Source organism: Sphaeramia orbicularis, chromosome 8, assembly GCF_902148855.1.
Source record: "Sphaeramia orbicularis chromosome 8, fSphaOr1.1, whole genome shotgun sequence".
Taxonomy (NCBI): domain Eukaryota; kingdom Metazoa; phylum Chordata; class Actinopteri; order Kurtiformes; family Apogonidae; genus Sphaeramia; species Sphaeramia orbicularis.
This window is the reverse complement of record NC_043964.1, coordinates 15,771,226-15,798,685: the sequence shown is the minus strand read 5'-3', so window position 1 is coordinate 15,798,685 and position 27,460 is coordinate 15,771,226. Positions and strand designations below refer to the sequence as shown.

At 33.3% G+C, this 27,460-nt stretch overlaps 1 protein-coding gene across 2 annotated transcripts in view; it reads right to left on the bottom strand.

The window, feature by feature from the left end:
• The window catches only part of LOC115424728 (heparan sulfate glucosamine 3-O-sulfotransferase 4-like), a 403,629-nt gene extending 382,149 nt beyond the window's left edge, over nucleotides 1–21,480 (bottom strand). For both annotated transcript variants that reach the window (XM_030142132.1, XM_030142133.1), the window contains exon 1: nucleotides 20,389–21,480. In XM_030142132.1, the coding sequence (XP_029997992.1) occupies nucleotides 20,389–21,011 (623 nt within the window). In that variant the 5' untranslated portion in view covers nucleotides 21,012–21,480. The remainder of the gene's footprint in view (nucleotides 1–20,388) is intronic.
• Between the last annotated feature and the right edge of the window lie 5,980 nt (nucleotides 21,481–27,460).

Here is a 27,460-nt window from a genome sequence, read left to right as displayed (position 1 = left end):
GTAAATGGTGAAAAAAGATTTATGAAGGGTTAAATATAGAGAAAGATTCATTTGGGAACTGACACAAAGGTAGCACTGGGTCTTTATGGGATAATAATAATAATAATAATAATAATAATAATAATAATAACAATAATAATAATAATAATGAAAAAAAATCACTTTTTCATCAGTTTTCTCTGTTTTTGACATAATAACCCTCTACTGTAATCTGACTTTTTATGAAAATCTACATGATCAGTGAATTAAATACAGGAAAATACATGATTCATACTGGCAAAATACAGAGGATAATATTACAGTAAATGGTGAAAAAACATTTAAGAAAGGTTAAATATAGAGAAAAATTCATTTGGAAACTGATACTAATGTGGCACTGGGTCTTTGTTGGTTGATACTACTACTACTACTACTACTACTAATAATAATAATAATAATAACAGCAATAATAATAATAATAATAATAATAATAATAATAATAATAATAATAATGATAATAATAATAATGAAAAAAATCACTTTTTCATCAGTTTCCTCTGTTTTGACATAATAACCCTCTACTTTAATCTGACTTTTTATGAAAATCTACATGATCAGTGAATTAAATACAGGAAAATACATGATTTATATGAATAAAATGCAAAATACAGAGGATCATATTACAGTAAATGACGATTAATCACTTAAGGAAGGTTAGATGTAGAGAAAAATTCATTTGGGAACTGACACAAAGTAGCGCTGGGTCTTTATGGGTTGATAATAATAATAATAATAATAATAATAATAATAATAATAATAATAAACAATTTGAACTTTCATCTACTTTTCCCAAAATATAATGACATGTATTCTGGGTCACTGGCAATCTATAAACCAAATTTTGTATGAATTCAACCAATAGTTTTACGGTTAGAGACATTTGAAATTGTGTCCATTATAAGTAAAAGGGGGGAAAAAAAAGATTTTAAAAATTCATTCAAAAAACTGTAACTTTGGCCTACTGTTCCCGAAATGTACTCAGATCTATTCTGGGTCACTGGCAATCTACAAACCCAATTTGGTATGAATTCAACCTATAGTTTTGCTGCTACAGACATGTGAATTTTCACCCATTATAACTAAATGGGGAAAAAAAAAGATGTAAAAAATTCATAAAAAATTGAAACTTTGACCTACTTTTCCAAAAATGTAATGAGATCTATTCTGGGTCACTGGTAATCTATAAACCAAATTTGGTCTGAATTCAACCAATAGTTTTGCTGTTAGAGTGTTAATCAAACAAACAAACCGAACCAAAAACAATCCCCCTCTCCTCCCCTGTGGGGTCCAGGATAATAATCTATCAGTGAAACAATACACATCAAGGGTTAATATCCCATTTCCATAGTATGATGCTGCACATTTCTTTTTGTCTTGTCCAAGTGCATGTCCTTAATTCTAATTAAAATCTGCTGGCCGTTCTCTTTTCTCATTCAGAGGGGTTTACCTTGTTAACCTGCCGTGAACCACACAGCAGTGCAGTGGGAAAAGCTTCAGGCAGAAGCCCCAGTGCATCTCCACTGTAGATTCTCGCTTCATGGCAGGTTAGTTAATTCACATGGAAAAAACCCCAGGGAACCTCTCTTTCACCCTGTTTTCTCTCCTCCAGAGCATCACACAGGTATCAGAAAAGTAATCCCACCCCCAAAAAAAGAGACACAAACACTAGGGCTGTGTATTGGCAAGAATCTGGTGATACGATACAAATCACAATACTAGGGTCACGATACGATATATCACGATATATCATGACACTGTTAAAAAGGCAATTTTTTTGTTTTGTTTCTTTGTTTTTTAAATGATTGCACTGGGTTACAAAAAAATGTTTTTTGCAAGTTGTCTAGGTTTTTTCAACTGAATTAGGACCATTTTGCACCGCTAAATCCAAAAATGACATCTGTTTTTCTCAATCAGATCAGGTTTTTTTTGCTAATTTGATTTTGAAAAATTTGATCTTCTCACAAAATTCATTACATTTTTGTGACTTTATCAGTTGATTTTTTTTTTTTTTTATTGTTCTCACCCAAAATAGGTTTTAAGAGAAAAAAATCATTTTCTAACAGGATTCCTGTTAGGTACAATGGTGTATTCACCGCAGATGTAGCAGAATACGTCAGGCTTATTTTTGCAAGATCTTCTAGTCGAAGCCATTTCATTCACCTGTAATATTAAAAAACCCATTAATCATAAATTGGCAAAAGTAAAATCTTCAGAACTCGTTTATTGCAAGAAATATGAAAGAATTTTGTATCATATGATGTGAAAATACCCATAAATGTAAGCAAAAATGTTAAAAAGCAAATATGTAGCATAGTTCAGAAAGTTGACCTGATTGAGCAAAATTAATGTGATTTTTGGATTCAGCACACCAAAATTATCCTAAATCAGCTCAAAAAACTTAAACAATAAATTTGTTGTTGACCAGTGTTATTTCCTTGAAGAGTTGAATTACATAACAAATCTGCACAAAAACTAAACACATTTGTGTTTGATAACAACAGGACCTAATGCTATATCAAAAAATGTTCCTGTGTTCAAACTTAAATTCTGTTTTACAGACATTACAGTTTAAGATCCTCTTCAAATGTTCATATTCTATTACTTAAGAACTAACATCATAACTTTATTTTTGTGCAATCCCAGTAAAGGAACTAACATCTGCCTCTCAGACAGTAAAAAGTGCTTCTAGGATGATTGAAATAACCATTATTTAATAAAACAGTGTTAACCCTCTGGTATCCAGGTGCTCCTTTTAGGCATGTTAAAAAACTTCATATTATTTTTCACAATTTAAATAAGGTTTGAATTCAAAAGTTGTTCATTTTTGCATGATATTTAAAATTCTGGCCACCAACTAAAATGTGCACATTGTAAACAAAAGAAAATTACAAGACTAACATCTGTCTCCCAGGTGTGCCTAAAATGCACTATTTCTTCCATTTGATATGTATGATTAGGGCTGACCTTGATTTACAAAAATAAAATCAAATTAGAGCAGAAAAATAAATCAATATATAATATTTAATAGTTTGATCTATAGGTGTGCATTTTTGGCACACTTGGTGACAGATGCTAGTATTTTTGAACATTTGACCTAGCGCCAAAAACAATAATGCAAATTAACCAATGTTGGAGTTAATCATTGACATATGCCAGGATGAGAAAATCAAATAATATATGATCCACTTTTTATGTAGTATATTGAAAAAATAATATTTTTTTGTGTTTTTTGCATCCAAAAAAATGGTTTGTTTACATTACAAACACGGCATTTAAAGGGTTAAAAAATATGACAATTATTGAGTATTTGGTATTTTTTATTTATGGCTCAAGTTGATGAAATAGAAAAAAGTGTAAAAGAATTAAAAACAAACTGTATGAAAAATTTTTTTTGACATTATTCCACAAGTGTCCGAAAAATGCATAAATAATAAGAAATAAGATATAAACAAAAAAGAAAAACAAAAATGAACCCCTGCAATATCTGCATTTGAATAAATACTTAAAAATATCCATACAGTACTTTTTAATATCGATACAGCATTGAGAAATGAAATACTGCAAATAAATATTGCAGAACCGATATTTTCTTCCACCCTAAACAAACACATATTGTTCTAAAGATCGCTGAACACTCATCTGTAGGAGAAATTTAAAAAAGGACAAGTAGCAGCATATAGACATCATTAAATTGACTGTCAGTCTCTCTTGGGTATCTACATTCTTGCACAGCGCTTTTTACTTTTTTGAGTGTGAATTGAATAAAAACAATTTTCTAAATTATTTACAAATGGCAAAAATGACCAAAAAAATGACCAAAAAAAGAAATATCCTTAACTTTTTGTTTGTAATATATAGCAGAGGCATAAGATGCCACAAAGAAAAAAAAAAAAAGTAAAAAAACAAAGAAACAAAAAATGAATAAAAATAAATAACAACTTAAAGGGTTCCACTATGTAATTAATCTTTATTGGTCTTTCTGAACAAAAAAAAAAAAGTTTTTAATATCGATACAGTATTGTGAAATTAAATATTGCAAATAAATATTGCAGAACCGATATTTTCTTCCACCCTAAACAAACACATATTGTTCTAAAGATCGCTGAACACTCATCTGTAGGAGAAATTAAAAAAAGGACAAGTAGCAGCATATAGACATCATTAAATTGACTGTCAGTCTCTCAGGGGGTATCTACATTCTTGCACAGTGCTTTTTACATTTTTGAGTGTGAATTGAATAAAAACAATTTTCTAAATTATTTACAAATGGCAAAAATGACCAAAAAAATGACCAAAAAAAGAAATATCCTTGACTTTTTGTTTGTAATATATAGCAGAGGCATAAGACGCCACAAAGAAAAAAAAAAGTAAAAAAACAATGAAACAAAAAATGAATAAAAATAAATAACAACTTAAAGGGTTCCACTATGTAATTAATCTTTATTGGTCTTTCTGAACCAAAAAAAAAAGTTTTTAATATCGATACAGTATTGTGAAATTAAATATTGCGAATAAATATTGCACAACCGATATTTTCTTCCACCCTAAACAAACACATATTGTTCTAAAGATCGCTGAACACTCATCTGTAGGAGAAATTAAAAAAAGGACAAGCACCAGCATATAGACATCATTAAACTGACTGTCAGTCTCTCGGGGGTATCTACACGTAAACAGTTCCATGATGCCGTTGGGGTTATATTCCCCATGGTTAGTCATCATATCCATTAAAATCTGAAACAGGTGTTACTTAGACGGGCTTGGCGCTTTTATGAGATTAGCGGTCGCATTCAACAAACGCCAATGTCAAACATACGCAAACATCTGCAAACTGAGTATAATTCTACTTTTAAGCCAAAGCGAATATGCACCATTAAGTCCATATTAACCAGAGTCGAAGTGAGCCATGACCAAGACCGATAGAGACAAAGAAGACAGAGGTGAAGCAGAATGCATCATTAAAAAACAAACAAACTAATGAGGGTTGGATGGATTTGATAACAGTGGGGTATCTGAAATTGTGGCAATTATTTCTTTAGCTATTTATGTATAAATATCTGTTCTTTATGCAGAACTTTGCCTTGTGTTTGGTCGCAGATGGTGCTAAACCTATATTAGACATACTGTTTTTTTTGTTGTTGTTGTTGTTGTTTTTTTATTTTATTATTATTCCTCCCTGAATGCACCACTCAAGGTCAAAATGATAGCAGGACAACATGAAATAAAGATTTTCTCGGGGTTAGAGGCACTAAAACACACAAACGCATTATTATTATTTATGTAAGCATGTCATCTTCCTGTCTAATGAACCTTTCACTGTAAGCGTAATGAAACAGCTTGCATTAACGCAGGCTAAATGAACAGCCGAGAGCTCCCGAGTCTATGCAGCAAGATGAAAGCAGATGCTCCGCAGCCCAAACAGCGGCATAACAGACTCGCTTCTTACCCGAAAACATAAGGGACTGGGAGTCAGCGACCATTCTCATCAGCTCATTGACTCCATTAGAAAATCTTGAATTCCCCTGGTCAAACAGCATTATGCGAAAACAACGCCTAACTGAGCCACGACCGACTGACCGTGAATGAGCCGGCTAATTGATTTTTCTCCTATAAACACGGCCGTGATGAACAGGTTCCTCGATGGATGAGAAGCGAATGCCACATTTGTAAATCTTCAGTCCTTTACGTGCGCTATGAAGGGTAGATAAAGTTATTTCAGGATATGCGAATGTGCTAAATAAGTAAGGTGTTTTTTTACAAATAGAATCCAGGTAAAATGTCAATCAATCAATTTTATTACAAAATTATTACAAATAGTTAAGCCTGTAAAGACTGAACCATTAATCCACAGGTGTCAAACATGCGGCCCGGGGGCCAAATTTGGCCCACCAAAGGGGCCAGTCCGGCCCTGGGGATGAATTTTTGAAATGCAAAAAAATTACACTAAAATATGAACAATCCTTTTAGTTCAGGTTCCACATTCAGACCAATTCAACTTAAAGTGGGCAGGACCAGTAAAATACTATCATAATAACATATTAATAATGACAACTCCAAATTTTTCACTTTCAAAATGTAAATATTTCCATGTATTTACACTAAAACAAAGTATAATTTTGCAAAAAAAAATGTGAATAATCTGAACAAATATGAACAACTTGAAATGTCTTAAGAGAAGTAAGTACAATTTAACAATATTCTGTCTGTGATTAAATGTTTTGTGTATTTGTAAGTTATAATGTACATGTGTAAATGATAAACTGAGGCAGAATATTGTTAAAATTACTCTTATTTTTTTCATCTTGTTCATGGTATTCACATTGTTTGAAAGGATAGTTTGTAGATGTAAACCTTTTCATATTGTAAATTTACTTTTTTTTTGCTCTGAAGTTGACATTATTTATGTATTATTATGTTATTATTATGTTACATATGTTATGTTATTTTACTGGTTCGGCCCACTTCAAATCAAATTTAGCCGAATGTGACCCTTGAACTAAAAGGAGTTTGACACCCCTGATGTAAAATGTCAATCAATCAATTTTATTACAAAATTATTACAAATAGTTAAGCCTGTAAAGCCTGAACCATTAATCCACAGGTGTCAAACATGCGGCCCGGGGGCCAAATTTGGCCCGCCAAAGGGTCCAGTCCGGCCCTGGGGATGAATTTGTCAAATGCAAAAATTACACTAAGATATTAACAATCCTTTTAGTTCAGGTTCCACATTCAGACCAATTCAACTTAAAGTGGGTCAGATCAGTAAAATATGATCATAATAACATATAAGTACTGACAACTCTAAATTTTTCTCTTTGTAAATGTAAATATTTGCATGTATTTACACTAAAACAAAGTATAATTTCACAAAAAATCTGAATAACCTGAACAAATATGAACATTTTGAAACGTCTGAAGTGCAACTTTACCAATATTCTGTCTGTTGTTAAATATTTTATGTATCGGTAGATCCACTGTGATCTGTAAATTATAATGTACATGTGTAAATGATAAACTGAGGCAGAATATTGTTAAAATTACACTGATTTTTTCAGTTTGTTCATGTTATTTACATCTTTTGAAAGGATAGTTTGCAGATGTTGAACTTTTTCGTAATGTAAATTTACTTGTTTCGCTCTAAAACATAGAGAAAAGTTTGGAATTGACATTATTTCTATATTATTATATTATTATTTTACTAGTTCGGTCCACTGCAGATCAAATTTAGCTGAATTTGGCCCATGAACTAAAATGAGTTTGACACCCCTGCTGTAGTACACTCTAAAAAATGATAAGTTGGCTCAACGTAAAAAACTGATGTAACAATTTCCATTAATCTTTTTAAGTTATTTCAACTTGGCCATAATTGCTTAAATGCCAGTTAGGTAAACTATTACTTTAGTAAAAACAACATGATTTGCTTTTTACTCTACAAGCTTAATTAAGTCCACATTCAGACCAATTCAATATCAAGTCGGCAGGACCAGAAAAATACAATCATGATAACATATAAATGTCAACTTCTAATGTTTCTCTACGTAAATGTAAATAGAGCTGCCACCGATGAATCCATTAGGTGCTTGAAGTGAATGGAAAAATTCACGATTCGATTAATCGACTCGAATCGATTAAAGGGAAATATTTTATTGCAGTTTTCCTGAATTGAAGCTTCTTTGTGCGTCACAGTAAGCGTCCGTGTGAAACACAACAGTGGAACCAATGTTTAACAGCAGAGAAATGACGTAAACAAAGCTTTGATTCAGGAAAATTGTTGTTGAAGGATTTTTTTTTTTTTTTTTTTTAATCACTTTGAGTCGATTAATCAGTCGCAGCTCTAAATGTAAATATTTTCATGTATTTACACTAAAACAAAGTACAATTTAGCAAAAAAATGTGAATAACCTGAAATGTCTTGAGAAGTGCAATTTTAACAATATTCTGTCTATTATTAAATGTTTTGTGTGTTTGTAGATCCACTGTGATCTGTAAGTTATAATGTACATGTGGAAATGATAAACTGAGGCAGAATATGGTTAAAATTATACTTTGAAAGGAGAGTTTGTAAATGTAAAACTTTTCATCATGTAAATTTACTTTTTTCGCTCTAAAACATAGAGAAAAGTTTGGAGTTGACATTATTTATATATTATTATTTTATTATTTGTGCAATTTGAGGGTTACTGGAAAAGCGACTAGTGTTTGTCTTACTTTTTTTTGTATGTTTGAAAGAAAATAAAAATATATTGCTTAAAAAAAAAAAAAAAAAAAGAAAGACCAAAAAAGGGTTTCAAAGAACTGGAATTTTCTGTCGATGATTAAATGATTCAGGCTTTTGCAGGGTTATTTAACCCTGACCATATTTTCAGGGGAAAAACGCCTAAAAAGACATACCCCAAGTAAATGAAGAATTACTTCACAATAATAAGGTTCATATGGATGTTCTTGGTGTCTATGGACATTTACAGACCTCACAGAATCTATTCCCATTGTCTAAAATATTGTATCTATTACTATGCCTGAGTAAACTGTAACAAACTAAAAGAGAAATTAGAATTTTTTTATCCTCGCCTGTTTTTTTTTTCGGCTGGATTGACGATGATATGCACAAATTAATTGTTTGTGTCGAAGATTTTTAATAGCTTATATTTCACCCCACAAAGATTAAAAATCCTGTTTGAACATTAAAGTTTGCACTAAAATACACTTTTGATGTACTTTTATTAACATTATGGTCTAAACTCTGTGGTGGAAAAAATTACTTTTTATATTTTATACTCTTTTAATATGTTCATACTGTTAGTACATGCTGAGTCATTGTTATGTGTGATGTTTACCACTCTGTAACACCCCCGACCCAGGAACGGAGCTCTTTCTTGCCTTGAGTTAAAACCCAAACACCTAAATCTCAGAATGTGTAGATAGAGGATGGCGCCTGCACTCCAGATAGGATCCAAGCAAGGTTAGAGTGAAGAGGTCAAATAAACTCTTCACAGAGCAGAGAAGGAGTAGTATGGAGTGGTACGATGTACGTAAGGAATGACATCATAGTTTGAGGGGGTTGGATTTGGTTCTATATAATCTTTAGTTTCTGTTGTTTAATCAGACTTCACTTACAGAGTTGCTCTGTGATTGACTTCTCAATAAATGCATTTATTTATTTTAACTCTAACTTTCTCTCCTCCTCTTTGTGTGTGGGTTATCAGTTGAACGGTACATTTCCACGACAACTCTGAGCAAAAGTTGAAAAAAAAAAAAACATCCATTGTCCTGATTTATTTTATTTTTATAGTAGATGAATATTAATATAATTTTTTAGCCCGCGGGCTGATCGGGCTAAAGGGGTTAAAAAAAAAACAAAAACAACAAAACAAAAATCATCCAAAAATGACCAACATTCCCTCTCATACTATGAGCAATAGATTTGTGTATTTCGAGTCAAAGCACAAACAGAATATGAATATGCAATTACGAATTACATAATATAAAATGTTAATTCGGGCTAAATAATTTTTTTTTTTTCCAGCTCCACAGCCTGAAGTCAGACTGTATTAAAATGAAGAAATAACACAATAGTCGCACACAATAAAACATACATGAGTGATTGAAGTTGAAGAGCAGTAGTATAATGTGTTTTTTTTGTACATGACTGAATAGCGGTAATGTTTGATATGGTTTCACATTAGAAACTGTAGGTTTAAGTGAAACCTGTCCACCCACTGCATACCATTTTATAACCTGAGTGAAACAATCCCTCAGATTTACCTCCGTTGAAGAGCCATTTCATAGTTTAAACATTTGACAAAGACTGTGTGCATTAGGCTGCACCGATTTTTTTTTTTCCCAACACGAGCCGTTTTCGATAGTTTTAGCTGATATTGTTTTCCAACTTTATAAACATGCTTTTGGGGGGAAACTTCCAAAAAAACCTCAAATGTGTCCGATTTAAAAAGAAGGAAAAAAAAAAAAAGACAGACAATGACAGAAAGAGAGAGGGAGGGTGCAAGTTGTTTTGCAAATGAAAGCTTACATTACCACGCAACAATACATTCAGTCTGACAACCATGAACGCCTAAATGATGTTCACAGTGATGGATTACCTACATCAAGCAAGTTTCAGGTCTCTCGGAAGTTAATTTCCAAGCCTTACTGAGATGAATTGTGAGGTGAAGAAAGAGGAAGAGGAGGAGGAAGAAGAGGAGGAGGTGGGGCGTTAACCTCCTGAGACCCAGAAAAGTGACAGTTTCAGCTTTTTTTACATTAAACAATTGGTTTGATCGGAAACTATATAATGCGACCGTTTTTACAAATACTTTTTTTTTTTTAATATTTTGATTTAAACACAACAGTGGAACCAATGTTTAACCCTTTCATAATTTCATGCATGAATTATGAGAACCTTAGCTGAGATTTTTTTTCCTGAGTTTTTTAATTCCTCTTTAGGCATGAAAAGACAATGCGATTGAAATTTTTTTATGAACTTATTTTTCATGGAGTTACAAAAATGTTCACTCAGCTGGACACCATGTGTTTAATTTTTGAAGCAAAAAACCCCCCAAAAAACATGTATTTAAAACCCATCATCAGAATGTGAAAACTATGAAATGAAAACATTTTTCATGCAGTTAATCAGATATTTTCTAACATTTTAACATACTCTAATACTAGTTATTACTCACTTCATGGAGAAAACATACAATAAAAAATGGTTTTTTGATTGAGAAAACTTTTAAATTACAGTCTAATAACAATTAGCAATTTATTTACACTCAAACACGCTAGTGCAGATCAGGTTTATCAAGAACAGCAAAGTTACAGTAATGGTCTGAATTGCAGTGTATGTGATGGTGCTGTGTTGGATGATATGAAGCTAAAACAACAAAATCCATGAATATACAGGGTGGGGAAGCAAAATTTACAATATTTTGAGGCAGGGATTGAAAGACAGTGTTTGACCAATTAGTTTATTGAAAGTTATGGGAATTTAAATCTTCAAATCATATTTTACTGCATTTCTAACGGTCTTGTTGTCTACCTCAAGTTCAATTGCCATTTTTCTCATGGATTTGGTTGGATCCTTTAGGATTTTGGATTTGAGAGCTTTAATAAAAGCTTTGGTACGTTTTTTGTTGCTTCCTCCACTTCCAGACTTTCTCGTAATAGTTTTGCTCATAGTCATTCTCTTCTTTACATTCTAAACAGTCTTTATGGACACTCCAACTACTTTTGAAATCTCCTTTGGTGTGACAAGTGCATTCAGCAAATCACACACTCTTTGACGTTTGCTTTCCTGATTACTCATATGGGCAAAAGTTTCTGAAAAGGTATGGATAATAGTGTTAGGTATGATTATGACATCAATATATGTTTGGTTTCAAAACAATTGACGTAGTGCCTGCTGAGAAAAAACAACTAAATGTTCATTGTAAATTTTGCTTCCCCACCCTGTACAAGAGAACTGTACGAGAGAGCTGTAGAATAACTGTCCATGGGAGTGACCACTGTGCATGAAAGGGTTCATTTTTGAAGAAAAAAAAAAAACAACAAACATTTAAAACCTATCATTAGAAAATGAGATACTGTGTGAAAACTATGAAATAAAAAAAATTTTCATGCAGCTAATCTGATATTTTCTCACAATTTAACACACTCTAATACTGGTTATTACTAACTTCATGCAGTTAATATGCAAAAAGACAGTAATGCTATGAATTGCAGTGTATGGGATGATGCATAATCATCCACTGTGTTGGCTGAAATGAAACTAAAACAACAAAAACTCCTGAATATACAAGAGAACAGCTGTAGAATAACTGTCCACTGTAGTGACCACTATGCATGAAAGGGTTAACAGCAGAGAAATGAAGGAAACAAAGCTCTGATTCAGGAGAATTGTGGTTGAATGATTTTTTTTGGGATAACTTTGAGTCGATTAATCGGTTGCAGCTCTAATCTCAGGTGTTTGTTTTTTTTAACTACATGTTTTTTTTTTTTGTGTTGACCCTGCATCATTTCATTCTGCAGTGCATCTTTGATGTAATTTGCCTGAGTGACAATAAAGTGATGTGATTCTGATTGTGATTGTGATTGTGTGTTCACCTTCCCAGGGACAGCAGATGGAAAGTAGCTTGTAGCTAACTCTGGTGCAAAGCATGTCTTCTCTTTCTTTTTTTTTTGTAATAATCTTTTTATTAGGACACATTTTCAGTATATTTATCCTCTCAGCACAGGTATAAACATGTCCAGTTTTCCAATTTTCCAAAAAACAACCAACAACAAACAAAAACTTAAACTAAAAAAATGAAAAGTCGCCCCCCCACCCACATTCTACCACATTCACTTAACCCTTTCATGCATAAGTCACTCCAATGGACAGTTCTTCTCCAGCTGTTCTCTTGTATATTCATGGGTTTTGTTGTTTTACTTCCGTATCAGCCAACATAGTGAACACTTACATCTCATATCCTGACATTCAGACCATTACTGTCACTTTGCTGTTCTTGATAAACATGATCTGCACTAACATGTTTTAGTGTAAATCAATTGTTATTTGTTAGACAAAAAGTTTTTTTTTTTTTGCATATTATCTCCATGAAATGAATAATTACTAGCATTAGAATATGTTAAAATGTGAGAAGACATCAGATTAGCAGCATTAAAAATGTTTTTATTTCATTGTTTTCATTTCACTTTCTGATATTGAGTTTTAAACACACTTCAAAAATTAAATGCATGGATATTTTTGTAACTCTATAGAAAAAAAAACTCAGTCACATTGCTTTTTTTATGCCTAAGGAGGAATAAAAACACTCAAGAAAAAAAAATCTTGACTAAGGTTCTCATAATTCATGCATGAAAGGGTTAATTCCGAGTGTTATAGCTGTTCTTTTCTGTTATGTTTTCTATAAATGTTTTATCAGTGTTTCCTTGTAACGTCAAATTTCTCAGTTGATCCTCTGAGAGAAAATTTCATCTTTTCCAGTTTCAAGACAGACATTATGTCCGTTATCCAGGAGGTTTAGGTGACTTCCAAAAACGGAGGATGCATCTACGTGTGTATGTGTGGTGAACTTAGGATAATTCAGGGGGACTCCAAAAATGGCAATAAGTGGGCAAGGTGTTATTTCAGTGTCTAGAGCTGTGCATTTTAACAACACAACATAAACTGCGCTGTGGTTTTAGTGGTTTTCAGTCATTTTATGTGTTTTTCTTGTTTTTATCCATCGTATTGTGCTTCTGATTATGTTGGGGTGTTTTTAATGCCTGAGTGTGGTTTAGAAACTTTGTCTTACAGCCATGACAGAAGAGGAATTTGGTTTGTTTTGTCTTTGTTTTTGTCTGTTGGGGCCTCTCACCAGGTCATTATTGAAAATGAGACGCTGTTCTCAATTGATTTTACCTGGTAAAATAAAGTAGTAATAATAATAAAATGAATTTCTGTTTTGACTTGGAACAGACAATAAATCAGTCTATCTATCTATCTATCTATGGGTCAAAACATGGTATTCGAAATCTCTCTGACGGGACATTTTAGAGACAATTTGACAGATTAGTGTTACTAAATGACCCACAATTTTACTTTTAAATTCAGTTTTGCTTTAGTTGGACCATAAGCAATTTTTCAAAACAAGGAGCTACTTTGTATTGAAATAAATGTTGGAATGACAATCAATTAAACTTCGCTCTCTGATGGGACATTATTGTGTTTTGACCCTTATCTATCTATCTATCTTGGTTTATGTTCAGTTAATGATAGATTTGACTGAAAAAGTCACCTTTTCTTGAGTTTTTCTCTGTTCTGATACAATAATCTTTGACTTTACCCTCAGCTTTTATGAACATTTACATGATCAGTCAATTAACTATAGAAAAATAGATGATTTTCACTGGAAAAAATGCTACATTCAGAGAATAATACTGGGTCCTTATGGGTTAAGGACTGTCTATCTATCTATCTATCTATCTATCTATCTATCTATGGGTCAAAACGTGGTATTCGAAATCTTTCTGACGGGACATTTTAGAGACAATTTGACAGATTAGTGTTACTAAATGACCCACAATTTTACTTTTAAATTCAGTTTTGCTTTAGTTGGACCATAAGCAATTTTTCAAAACAAGGAGCTACTTTGTATTGAAATAAATGTTGGAATGACAATCAATTAAAGTTCGCTCTCTGATGGGACATTATTGTGTTTTGACCCTTATCTATCTATCTATCTATCTATCTATCTTGGTTTATGTTCAGTTAATGATAGATTTGACTGAAAAAGTCACCTTTTCTTGAGTTTTTCTCTGTTTTGATACAATAATCTTTGACTTTACCCTCAGCTTTTATGAACATTTACATGATCAGTCAATTAACTATAGAAAAATAGATGATTTTCACTGGAAAAAATGCTACATTCAGAGGATAATACTGGGTCCTTATGGGTTAAGGTCTATCTATCTATCTATCTATCTATCTATCTATCTATCTATCTATCTATCTATCTATCTATCTGTCTATGGGTCAAAACGTGGTATTCGAAATCTCTCTGACGGGACATTTTAGAGACAATTTGACAGATTAGTGTTACTAAATGACCCACATTTTTACTTTTAAATTCATTTTTGCTTTAGTTGGACCATAAGCAATTTTTCAAAACAAGGAGCTACTTTGTATTGAAATAAATGTTGGAATGACAATCAATTAAAGTTCGCTCTCTGATGGGACATTATTGTGTTTTGACCCTTATCTATCTATCTATCTATCTTGGTTTATGTTCAGTTAATGATAGATTTTTACTGATAAAGTCAACTTTTCTTGAGTTTTTCTCTGTTTTGATACAATAATCTTTGACTTTACCCTCAGCTTTTATGAACATTTACATGATCAGTCAATTAAATGTAGAAAAATAGATGATTTTCACTGGAAAAAATGCTACATTCAGAGGATAATAGTGGGTCCTTATGGGTTAAGGACTGTCTATCTATCTATCTATCTATCTATCTATGGGTCAAAACGTGGTATTCGAAATCTTTCTGACGGGACATTTTAGAGACAATTTGACAGATTAGTGTTACTAAATGACCCACAATTTTACTTTTAAATTCAGTTTTGCTTTAGTTGGACCATAAGCAATTTTTCAAAACAAGGAGCTACTTTGTATTGAAATAAATGTTGGAATGACAATCAATTAAAGTTCGCTCTCTGATGGGACATTATTGTGTTTTGACCCTTATCTATCTATCTATCTATCTATCTTGGTTTATGTTCAGTTAATGATAGATTTGACTGAAAAAGTCACCTTTTCTTGAGTTTTTCTCTGTTTTGATACAATAATCTTTGACTTTACCCTCAGCTTTTATGAACATTTACATGATCAGTCAATTAACTATAGAAAAATAGATGATTTTCACTGGAAAAAATGCTACATTCAGAGGATAATACTGGGTCCTTATGGGTTAAGGTCTATCTATCTATCTATCTATCTATCTATCTATCTATCTATCTATCTATCTATCTGTCTGTCTATGGGTCAAAACGTGGTATTCGAAATCTCTCTGACGGGACATTTTAGAGACAATTTGACAGATTAGTGTTACTAAATGACCCACATTTTTACTTTTAAATTCATTTTTGCTTTAGTTGGACCATAAGCAATTTTTCAAAACAAGGAGCTACTTTGTATTGAAATAAATGTTGGAATGACAATCAATTAAAGTTCGCTCTCTGATGGGACATTATTGTGTTTTGACCCTTATCTATCTATCTATCTATCTATCTATCTATCTTGGTTTATGTTCAGTTAATGATAGATTTGACTGAAAAAGTCACCTTTTCTTGAGTTTTTCTCTGTTCTGATACAATAATCTTTGACTTTACCCTCAGCTTTTATGAACATTTACATGATCAGTCAATTAAATGTAGAAAAATAGATGATTTTCACTGGAAAAAAATGCTACATTCAGAGGATAATACTGGGTCCTTATGCGTTAAGACTGTGAAAACGATCTATCTATCTATCTATGGGTCAAAACGTGGTATTCGAAATCTCTCTGATGGGACATTTTAGAGACAATTTGACAGATTAGTGTTACTAAATGACCCACAATTTTACTTTTAAATTCAGTTTTGCTTTAGTTGGACCATAAGTAATTTTTCAAAACAAGGAGCTACTTTGTATTGAAATAAATGCTGGAATGACAATCAATTAAAGTTCGCTCTCTGATGGGACATTATTGTGTTTTGACCCTTATCTATCTATCTATCTATCTTGGTTTATGTTCAGTTAATGATAGATTTTTACTGATAAAGTCAACTTTTCTTGAGTTTTTCTCTGTTTTGATACAATAATCTTTGACTTTACCCTCAGCTTTTATGAACATTTACATGATCAGTCAATTAAATGTAGAAAAATAGATGATTTTCACTGGAAAAAATGCTACATTCAGAGGATAATAGTGGGTCCTTATGGGTTAAGGACTGTCTATCTATCTATCTATGGGTCAAAACGTGGTATTCGAAATCTTTCTGACGGGACATTTTAGAGACAATTTGACAGATTAGTGTTACTAAATGACCCACAATTTTACTTTTAAATTCAGTTTTGCTTTAGTTGGACCATAAGCAATTTTTCAAAACAAGGAGCTACTTTGTATTGAAATAAATGTTGGAATGACAATCAATTAAACTTCGCTCTCTGATGGGACATTATTGTGTTTTGACCCTTATCTATCTATCTATCTATCTTGGTTTATGTTCAGTTAATGATAGATTTGACTGAAAAAGTCACCTTTTCTTGAGTTTTTCTCTGTTTTGATACAATAATCTTTGACTTTACCCTCAGCTTTTATGAACATTTACATGATCAGTCAATTAACTATAGAAAAATAGATGATTTTCACTGGAAAAAATGCTACATTCAGAGGATAATACTGGGTCCTTATGGGTTAAGGTCTATCTATCTATCTATCTATCTATCTATCTATCTATCTATCTATCTATCTATCTATCTATCTGTCTATGGGTCAAAACGTGGTATTCGAAATCTCTCTGACGGGACATTTTAGAGACAATTTGACAGATTAGTGTTACTAAATGACCCACATTTTTACTTTTAAATTCATTTTTGCTTTAGTTGGACCATAAGCAATTTTTCAAAACAAGGAGCTACTTTGTATTGAAATAAATGTTGGAATGACAATCAATTAAAGTTCGCTCTCTGATGGGACATTATTGTGTTTTGACCCTTATCTATCTATCTATCTATCTATCTATCTTGGTTTATGTTCAGTTAATGATAGATTTGACTGAAAAAGTCACCTTTTCTTGAGTTTTTCTGTTCTGATACAATAATCTTTGACTTTACCCTCAGCTTTTATGAACATTTACATGATCAGTCAATTAAATGTAGAAAAATAGATGATTTTCACTGGAAAAAAATGCTACATTCAGAGGATAATACTGGGTCCTTATGCGTTAAGACTGTGAAAACGATCTATCTATCTATCTATGGGTCAAAACGTGGTATTCGAAATCTCTCTGACGGGACATTTTAGAGACAATTTGACAGATTAGTGTTACTAAATGACCCACAATTTTACTTTTAAATTCAGTTTTGCTTTAGTTGGACCATAAGTAATTTTTCAAAACAAGGAGCTACTTTGTATTGAAATAAATGTTGGAATGACAATCAATTAAACTTCGCTCTCTGATGGGACATTATTGTGTTTTGACCCTTATCTATCTATCTATCTATCTTGGTTTATGTTCAGTTAATGATAGATTTTTACTGATAAAGTCAACTTTTCTTGAGTTTTTCTCTGTTTTGATACAATAATCTTTGACTTTACCCTCAGCTTTTATGAACATTTACATGATCAGTCAATTAAATGTAGAAAAATAGATGATTTTCACTGGAAAAAATGCTACATTCAGAGAATAATACTGGGTCCTTATGGGTTAAGGACTGTCTATCTATCTATCTATCTATCTATCTATCTATCTATGGGTCAAAACGTGGTATTCGAAATCTTTCTGACGGGACATTTTAGAGACAATTTGACAGATTAGTGTTACTAAATGACCCACAATTTTACTTTTAAATTCAGTTTTGCTTTAGTTGGACCATAAGCAATTTTTCAAAACAAGGAGCTACTTTGTATTGAAATAAATGTTGGAATGACAATCAATTAAACTTCGCTCTCTGATGGGACATTATTGTGTTTTGACCCCTATCTATCTATCTATCTATCTATCTATCTATCTATCTATCTATCTATCTATCTATCTATCTTGGTTTATGTTCAGTTAATGATAGATTTGACTGAAAAAGTCACCTTTTCTTGAGTTTCTCTGTTTTGATACAATAATCTTTGACTTTACCCTCAGCTTTTATGAACATTTACATGATCAGTCAATTAAACATAGAAAAATAGATGATTTTCACTGGAAAAAATGCTACATTCAAAGGATAATACTGGGTCCTTATGGGTTAAAGGGTTAAAGACTGTGAAAACGATCTATCTATCTATCTATCTCTCTCTCTCTCTCTCTCTCTCTCTCTCTCTCTCTCTCTCTCTCGTCTTTCAGATTCATGTATTTGTCCATAATAAACAATTACCCAAACTAAACATTAAACGTTGCAAAATACCCAACACTGTAATAATAAGCTAATCTGTGGAACCTACTCTCCATTGAAATTAAATCTTTGACAAGCTTAGGTTTATTCAAAAAACGTACCCAAAAAAAAATGGATGTGCCAGAAACAGCCGTGTACTCATGTTTAATGCTTGTATAATGTTTATCTGTTTCTTTGCTTTAACCAGATTATTTTCTTTCCTATACCACAGTTTTGTATGTAAAAGGTCATTGTCTCTCCATTCCTTTCTGTATTTTAACTTTTCATAAAAGCCCATCTAGGGACCGGTGCTGCAAATTAACTTTTGCTATAAGCACTATGATGCATGCATGGGATTGCTGTGTTACAGTTGGTCTGTCTTTTGTATCTGTCCCTATCAAATGAACCAAATACATAAATAAATGGTTAAATGTAGAGAAACTACTGCAACAAATGTCACATTGGGTCCTTTTGGCAATTTTTACACAAAACTGTCACACCTCTATCTATCTATCTATCTATCTATGGGTCAAAACGTGGTATCTCTCTGACGGGACATTTTAGAGACAATTTGACAGATTAGTGTTGCTGAATGACACGTATTTTTACTTTTAAATTCATTTTTGGAGCAGACAATAAATCTATCTATCTATCTATCTATCTATCTATCTATCTATCTATCTATCTATCTATCTATCTATCTATCTATCTATCTCTTGTCTTTGAGATTAATGCATTTGTACACAATAAACAATTATCTAAACTAAAGTAAACATTAAATGTTGGAAAATACCCAACAATGTTATAATAATATTACAATAAATAGGTAAATGCAGAAAAACCACTGCAACAAATGTCACACTGGATCCTTTTGGCATTTTTTAAAGCAAAACTGTCACACTTTTATCCCCTACATAGGATAAAAAAATTCATTTCTGGGTATCTATCTATCTATCTATCTATCTATCTATCTATCTATCTATCTATCTATGGGTCAAAACACAGTATTTGAAATCTCTCTGACGGGACATTTTAGAGACAATTTGACAGATTAGTGTTACTAAATGATGCACATTTTTACTTTTAAATTCATTTTTGCTTTAGTTGGACCATAAGGGATGATTCAAATCTATCTATCTATCTATCTATCTATCTATCTATCTATCTATCTCTTGTCTTTGAGATTAATGTATTTGTACATAACAAACAATTATCTAAACTGAATTAAACTATTAAATGTTTAAAAATACCTGATTTTCACAGAAGAAACCCAACAAATATTATAAAAAATATTAGAATAATTGGTTAAATATAGAAAAACCACTGCAACAACTATCCCACTGGGTCCTTTTGACATTTTTTTTTTTACACAAAACTGTCACACTTTTATCCCTACATAGGATAAAAAATTCATTTCTGGGTATCTATCTATCTATCTATCTATCTATCTATCTATCTATCTATCTATCTCTTGTCTTTGAGATTAATGTATTTGTCCACAATAAACAATTATCTAAACTAAACTAAACATTACATGTTGGAAAATACCCAACAATATTATAATAATATTACAATAAATGGTTAAATTTAGAAAAACCACTGCAACAACTATCCCACTGTGTCCTTTTGGCATTTTTTTTTTACACAAAACTGTCACACTTTTATCCCCTACATAGGATAAAAAAAATGCATTTCTGGATCTCAAGGAGGTTAAACCATTGAGCGTGGAGCTCAGTTGTCAACTCACCTGTACCAGTCCAGTCCTTTCTCATAGTTCCTGTCAAAGAAATGGGGTTCATTCCCAACGGCTCTGACGTCCGGGTGGACCCTTAAAGCCTCCAGCAGGGCTCTGGTTCCTCCTTTTTTCACTCCTATGATGATGGCTTGGGGAAGTTTCTTCTCTCCATAATCCGAGGTGCAGTTCACCCTGAGGTCGCTGTCCGTGGTGCTGAATTCCTGGTGCTCTTTCTCCGGTAGCGGCGGCGGTGCGGTGCTGCTGTGATGCGCCACCGCCACCGCCACCGCGTTAGTTGGAGACGCCTGAGTCCTAATCCACTCCACTGTCCTTTGTTCGGCCTCAGCATGATGATGATCCTTGGAAAAAATCGCAGTGGTTCTCTCAGATTCGGTGAATTGGTTAAAGCCCTGGGAAGCGGAATAAAGTTTTTCCCTCAATGTCACAAAAGTTGGCTCCTCCGTCACCAGCCTGCCTTGGTACACGTAGTTTTCTTGCAGGGGGAACTGCAGCGAGTTATAGCAGCTCATCAAGCTATAGAACAAGTAGGTGACAGAGAGGGAGAGGGTGAACATGAATAAGATTTTCCGGGGCACTTTAGAGGTGAAAACCGAAGTGCTGGACCAAAATGCCATCTCTGATAGCAGTGATCCTCTCAAAGAAGTGGCCAGACATGTTTCCACCCCGACTCTTGCATGGACAAAAAAATCAACGGCAAAAAAAAATAAATAAATAAAAAAAATAATCAGTCACTATCTATCTCACAGCAGCTCCAGCTTTAAAAAAAAAAGCCTGAAGCTGGACCAAACCAACCTAGTCCAAGCGTATAGCATATTTATAAGAAGGGGGGGGGGGGGGGGGACAGATCGTTAAAATTCCGGAAGAATATCGCGTCCTCTTTTCTTCACTATCGATTTTTATTTATTTATTTATTTTTTATTCCAAAGGGCTGACAGACAATGTCACAATTTATTGGACTGAACTTGCAGATTTGAAAGACTGGAGGTCTGGCGTCCTTCCAAATAGGCAGGTGGATGATGGACGAAATCCTGGCATTTTATTCACAAATAAATGAACGGATAAAAAGAAGAAGAAGAAGGAAAAAGAAGAGTGTTCAAAGTCCGATCCGGATCCACATCCATCCAAAAGCAACGGATACAAATCCAACAGGAGACGATCGGACGCACACTCCTTACTCCTCACTCCTCTCCGGGGTTTGTCTTGTTTACTTTGGGAAAAAAAAAAAAAAAAAGTCCCCAGCTGTTCTTGTCTTTCCTTTTTTTTTTTTTTTTTTTTTTATTATATTGACTCTTCCCACTGAGTAGTAGCGCTGCTGCTCGCACGTCCCCGCGCCTTTTCAGACTGCCAGCATCCTCCGACGTGCGTATCGGCTGGGTGAGCTCATCTGAACTGAAGCACTGTAGAGCCACACAGCACAACTAGTGTGTGTACACCCACTTTTTTTTTTTTTTTTACCTCCCCCCCCCCCACCTCAATCCGTGCACAAGTAGGCTATAAACGTCAGATTTCCTCATCTTTAGACAGTTCTGTGCGGGAAAAAAAAAAAAAAAAAAAAAAAAAACAACCACTGCCTCTTCCTCATCCACCTGGACCTATACTGAGGATGAAAGGAAGGAAATAATAATAATAAAGCACCGATATATACCACTGTGACACATAGTGGATTGTTCCATAGTGTTTAAAGTTGACTATAAAAGTCCATCTCTGAAGGATTATTTTTTGATAGAGATTGCATTTTTACACAAAGCTCATGTCTGCACCCTGCTGGTTTTCTATGGAGCATTACATAAATTAGTTTACAACACAGATGTGAGGAAGGAAGTTTACACCGATGCACATAAAAGGTGGCTGGTGTTCCACTGTGTACATGTAGATAACAGCAGGGGTGTCACAGTTATGTTTGGTTCAGGGGCTATATTTATTACCCTGCCCCCCAAAAGGCAGGAAAGGGGTATTGTTTTTGGTTTGGTTTGTTTGTTAACACTGTAGCAGCGAAACTATTGGTTGAATTCAAACCAAATTGGGTTTATAGATTGAAGATAAGCCAGACTAGGTGTCATTACTTTTTGGGAAAAATAGGTCAAAGTTCTAATTTTTTATGATTTTTTTAAAAATCTTTTTTTTTTCTTCTCCTTTTTCTTATAATGGTCGAAATTTCACGTCTGTAGAAGCAAAACTATTGGTTGAATTCATACGAAATTTGGTTTATAGATTGCCAGTGACCCAGAATAGATGTGATTACATTTTGGGAAAAATAGGTCAAAGTTTCAATTTTTTATGACTTTTTTAAATCTTTGTTTTTTCTTTCCCCCCATTTACATATAAGGAGTGAAATTTCGCATGTCGGTAGCAGCAAAACTGTAGGTTGAATTCACACCAAATTGGGTTTACACATTGAAGATAACCCAGATTAGATGTCATTACTTTTTGGGAAAAATAGATCAAAGTTCCAATTTTTTTATGATTTTTCTAACCTCCCCCCCATTTACATGTAATGGGTGGAATTTCACATGTCTGTAGCAGCAAAAGTATTGGTTGAATTCACACCAAATTGGGTTTATAGACTGAAGGTAAACCAGACTAGATGTCATTACTTTTTGGGAAAAATAGGTCAAAGTTCCAATTTTTTATGAATTTTTTAAATCTTTTTTTTCTCCATTTTCTTATAATGGGTGAAATTTCACGTTTGCAGCAGCAAAACTATTGGTTGAATTCATACCAAATTGGGTTTATAGATTGAAGGTAACCCCTACTAGATGTCATTACTTTTTGGGAAAAATAGGTCAAAGTTTCAATTTTTTATGAATTTTTTTAATGTTTTTTTTTTTTCTCAATTTTCTTATAATGGGCAAAATTTAAAATGTCTTTTAAAAGAAATCCATTTTGTTTCAATTTACTTCCAATTTGGCACATATATAATCTTAAAATTTAATAAATATTGAATATGGATGAAAGAGTGCAAAATAAGCAACAATACGTGTGAGGGGTGGGGTTTGTTTTGCCTGGCACCACTTGTTTGTTTCTTTGTTTGTTAACACTTTAGCAGCAAAACTATTGGGTGAATTCATACCAAATTGGGTTTATAGATTGCTAGTGACCCAGAATAGATGTGACTACATTTTAGGAAAAATAGGTCAAAGTTCCAATTTTTTTTTTAATTTTTAAAATCTTTTTTTTCTCCCATTTACTTATAACAGGCAAAATTTCACATCTATAAAAACACAGCTTTTGTTTCAATTTTCTTCAAACTTGGCACATATATAGAAGCAATTGATATGATGACATCAGCTGGATCAATGCCAAAATAAACTACAATACCTGCAAGGGGCGGGGCTTGTTGTGCCTGGCACCAGTTGTTCCAATTTGATCTTGAATAATGGCAACTCCAAGTTTTTCCTCTTTGTTTAGGGATATAAAAAAAATATTAAATTGCAAAAATATTTACATTTTACAAAAAAAGATGTGAATAACCTGGGAAAAAAATGACATTAATTACAAAACTTAGTGCAATTTTAACAATATTATGCCTCAACTTATGTACATTACACAGAATGTTACACAACCTTTTGGTAACAGGCATAATATTGTTAAATTTTTTGAATTTGGAACTCAAATAAGAACGATTTCTACAATATTACATCTCAGCTTATTATTAACACGACTTACAGATCACAGTGGATCTATAAATGCACAAAACATTTAGTAACAGGCAGAATATTGTTAAAATTGCATATTTCAGGTTTTTACTTGTTTTTATTTATGGTATTTGCATTTTATTGTGAAAGGATAGTTTGTAAATGTCAATATTTTTATGGTGTTTTTTCAAATACATTTTTTTCCACATAGTATTTCAAGATGAGAATTAGTAGTTTTTATTAACTATAGGTTATTATGTTATTATATTTGACCTGAGATCACATTGGTCTGTACGTGGAACCTGAACTGAAATGATGTTGACAACCTTGACTGTTAATATCTTCAGTGTCATTTTCACACTTTCATCCCGCAGGCCAGATTGGAACCTTTGGCGGGTTGGATTTGGCCTGCGGGCTGCGAGTTTGACACCCCTGACTTCCAGGTTTTGTCGAGTCTCCAATCCACAATTCCGGATGCAAGCGCATGAAAAAAAAAAAAAAAAAAAAAAACAAGCATGTGTTGTGCATTTTGCTGAGGACAGGGATGCGGCTTAGGCATATAACACTGAATGTATTACACATGGATGCAGAGTGTAATTACTGATGAGGAGAACATTCACCAGACCTTCACTTGTATACTTTGTTGCTACGATATAAGGATGTAAAATTGCATGCAGCTTAAACGTCTCCCTGCATTAACAGATCTCGTTCATCACACACCTCCGACACATCAGAAAATAATCTGTAACAGCTGAGTGACATTTAAAAAAACCTCTATTTTATTTAACCCTTTTCATGCATACTGGTCACTACAGTGGACAGTTATTCTACAGCTGTTCTCTTGTATATTCATGGATTTTATTATTTTAGTTTCATATCTGCCAACACATTGGACACTTTTGCATCATCCCACACAATGCAATTGATAACATTACTATAATTTTGCTGTTCTTGACAAACCTGATCTTACATTTTTGAGTGTAAATCAATTGCTTGTTATTGTTATTAGACTGTAATTAACCACAAAAAGGGTTTGTTTGTTTGTTTTTTTTCACATTATCTGCATGAAGTGAGTAATGACTAGTATTAGAGTTTGTTAAAATGTGAGAAAACATCTGATTAGCAACATTAAAATGGTTTTATTTCCTAGTTTTCACACAGTATATCAGTAAATACATGTTTCTTTGCTTCAAAAATTAAATGCATGGTGTCCAGCTTAATGGACATTTTTGTAATCTGTTATGACCCTGGGTCATAATTTGTTTATTTACGTATATATGTATATATGTTTCTGTTTAGTGTGTGTGTGTTCTCCCCCGTCCTGTAGGTGTGCTGTGCCCGTTTAGTGTCTGTTTGTTTTGCAGGAAGCTGATTGGTGGAATGTGATGCGCGAACACAGAAGCATACAGTAGCGTACAATAGGGCTGAAAGATATATCGTTATTGTATCAATATCGAGATATGAACATTCAAGATATTAATATCAAAAAAGCAACGATATAAACGATATAGATTTCCCCCGTGCTCGCCCTGCATGTACATCTCAGGAAGTTACAACAAATTTAATTTATTCGTACTTTATGTTGATGACTGGCAGTGAGTTCTAATAAATAAAACTGCACTTTCCACATTCTTTTGTATTATGATGTTAGTATTTTTCAGAAAAATGCTTGGTTTTCACCGAACCCGTAGTCATATCATATCGCATCAAGATATCTGGCATGAATATCGAGATATGAAATTTTGTCCATATCGTTCAGCCCTAGCATACAAGTAGCTGGCTATTGGCCTAGTGCAGTTTAGCTGTTGCAGCTTACCTCTACAGGGTGGGGAAGCAAAATTTACAATGAACATTTAGTTGTTTTTTCTCAGCAGGCACTACGTCAATTGTTTTGAAACCAAACATATATTGATGTCATAATCATACCTAACACTATTATCCATACCTTTTCAGAAACTTTTGCCCATATGAGTAATCAGGAAAGCAAACGTCAAAGAGTGTGTGATTTGCTGAATGCACTCGTCACACCAAAGGAGATTTCAAAAATAGTTGGAGTGTCCATAAAGACTGTTTAGAATGGAAAGAAGAGAATGACTATGAGCAAAACTATTACGAGAAAGTCTGGTAGATACTATTAAAGAAGAATGGGAGAAGTTGTCACCCGAATATTTGAGGAACACTTGCGCAAGTTTCAGGAAGCGTGTGAAGGCAGTTATTGAGAAAGAAGGAGGACACATAGAATAAAAACATTTTCTATTATGTCCATTTTCTTGTGGCAAATAAATTCTCATGACTTTCAATAAACTAATTGGTCATACACTGTCTTTCAATCCCTGCCTCAAAATATTGTAAATTTTGCTTCCCCACCCTCTAGTTCCCTTTGCTGTAGGATTAACAGCCCATACTGTCCACGTCTGGACAACCAGTTCCTGCACCAAACACGTTGTCGTCTTTTCTTCTTTTTTGAGTCCTCGCAGATAATGGCACGTATTGCCAAAGCGGCTCGTTGGTTTTTGTTTAGCACTACCATTTCGTGACTCACGCCAATACACAATCGTCTATGCACTTTCGGATTCCTTGGTATTTTAGCGTTGTATTTCCGGATACAACACTGGAACATGTCGTACGTTCTCTGGCGTATGGTCCTACAGTGTGAGCAGTCAGGTTGCATACGAGCATCAGCGTGAGAACATGAATCGTGAGCCTGACTTTACGATTGATTCGCACAGTTTGAGATGGAGTTGGGTGCAACGATCAAAATAATCGCACAGTGTATGGCCGCCTTAAAGAGGAATAAAATGACTCAAAAAAAAAAAAGTTTTGATTAAGGTTCTCATAATTCATGCATGAAAGGGTTAAAGTTGTGTATCTGAAATGGACAAAATGTTTCTCTATATATGTATGTATGTATGTATGTATGTGTAAATTGCTCAACCAAATGCATCTTTTCTAACTACCTGTATCCAGTCAGATACAAACAACAATAAGCGGTGATACAATGCATTTCATCAGAGTGTTGCCATGTTACTAAAGGACAAAAGAAAAGAACTGAGGCTCTTTCTTTTCAGCCAGTGTCATTGTACACAATAAGAAAATGGAAGGAACCCGGACAGAAAGAAAATACAATCTATAAGTTGCACTTAAAGATGGTTCTGTGACTATTTTATGGGAATGTTTCTTTTCAGTGACTAAATCTACGATTGTTGTTGTTGTTGTGGCTTCAGAACAAGAACAGAAAATTAGACTGATCAAAATGAACAAGGCCACTTCAAAACAGCTCAATGTACATTATATTTACAGAACATGTTTAGTAGACGTTGATGAGTTCTGATATGAAATGTGCCTCAGGTCTGCAGGCGTGCATCGTAGGTGATGCAGTGAAGGGAAAAAGCGTGGACAAGAGTTTGTAGCACAATGGATCCTGGGTA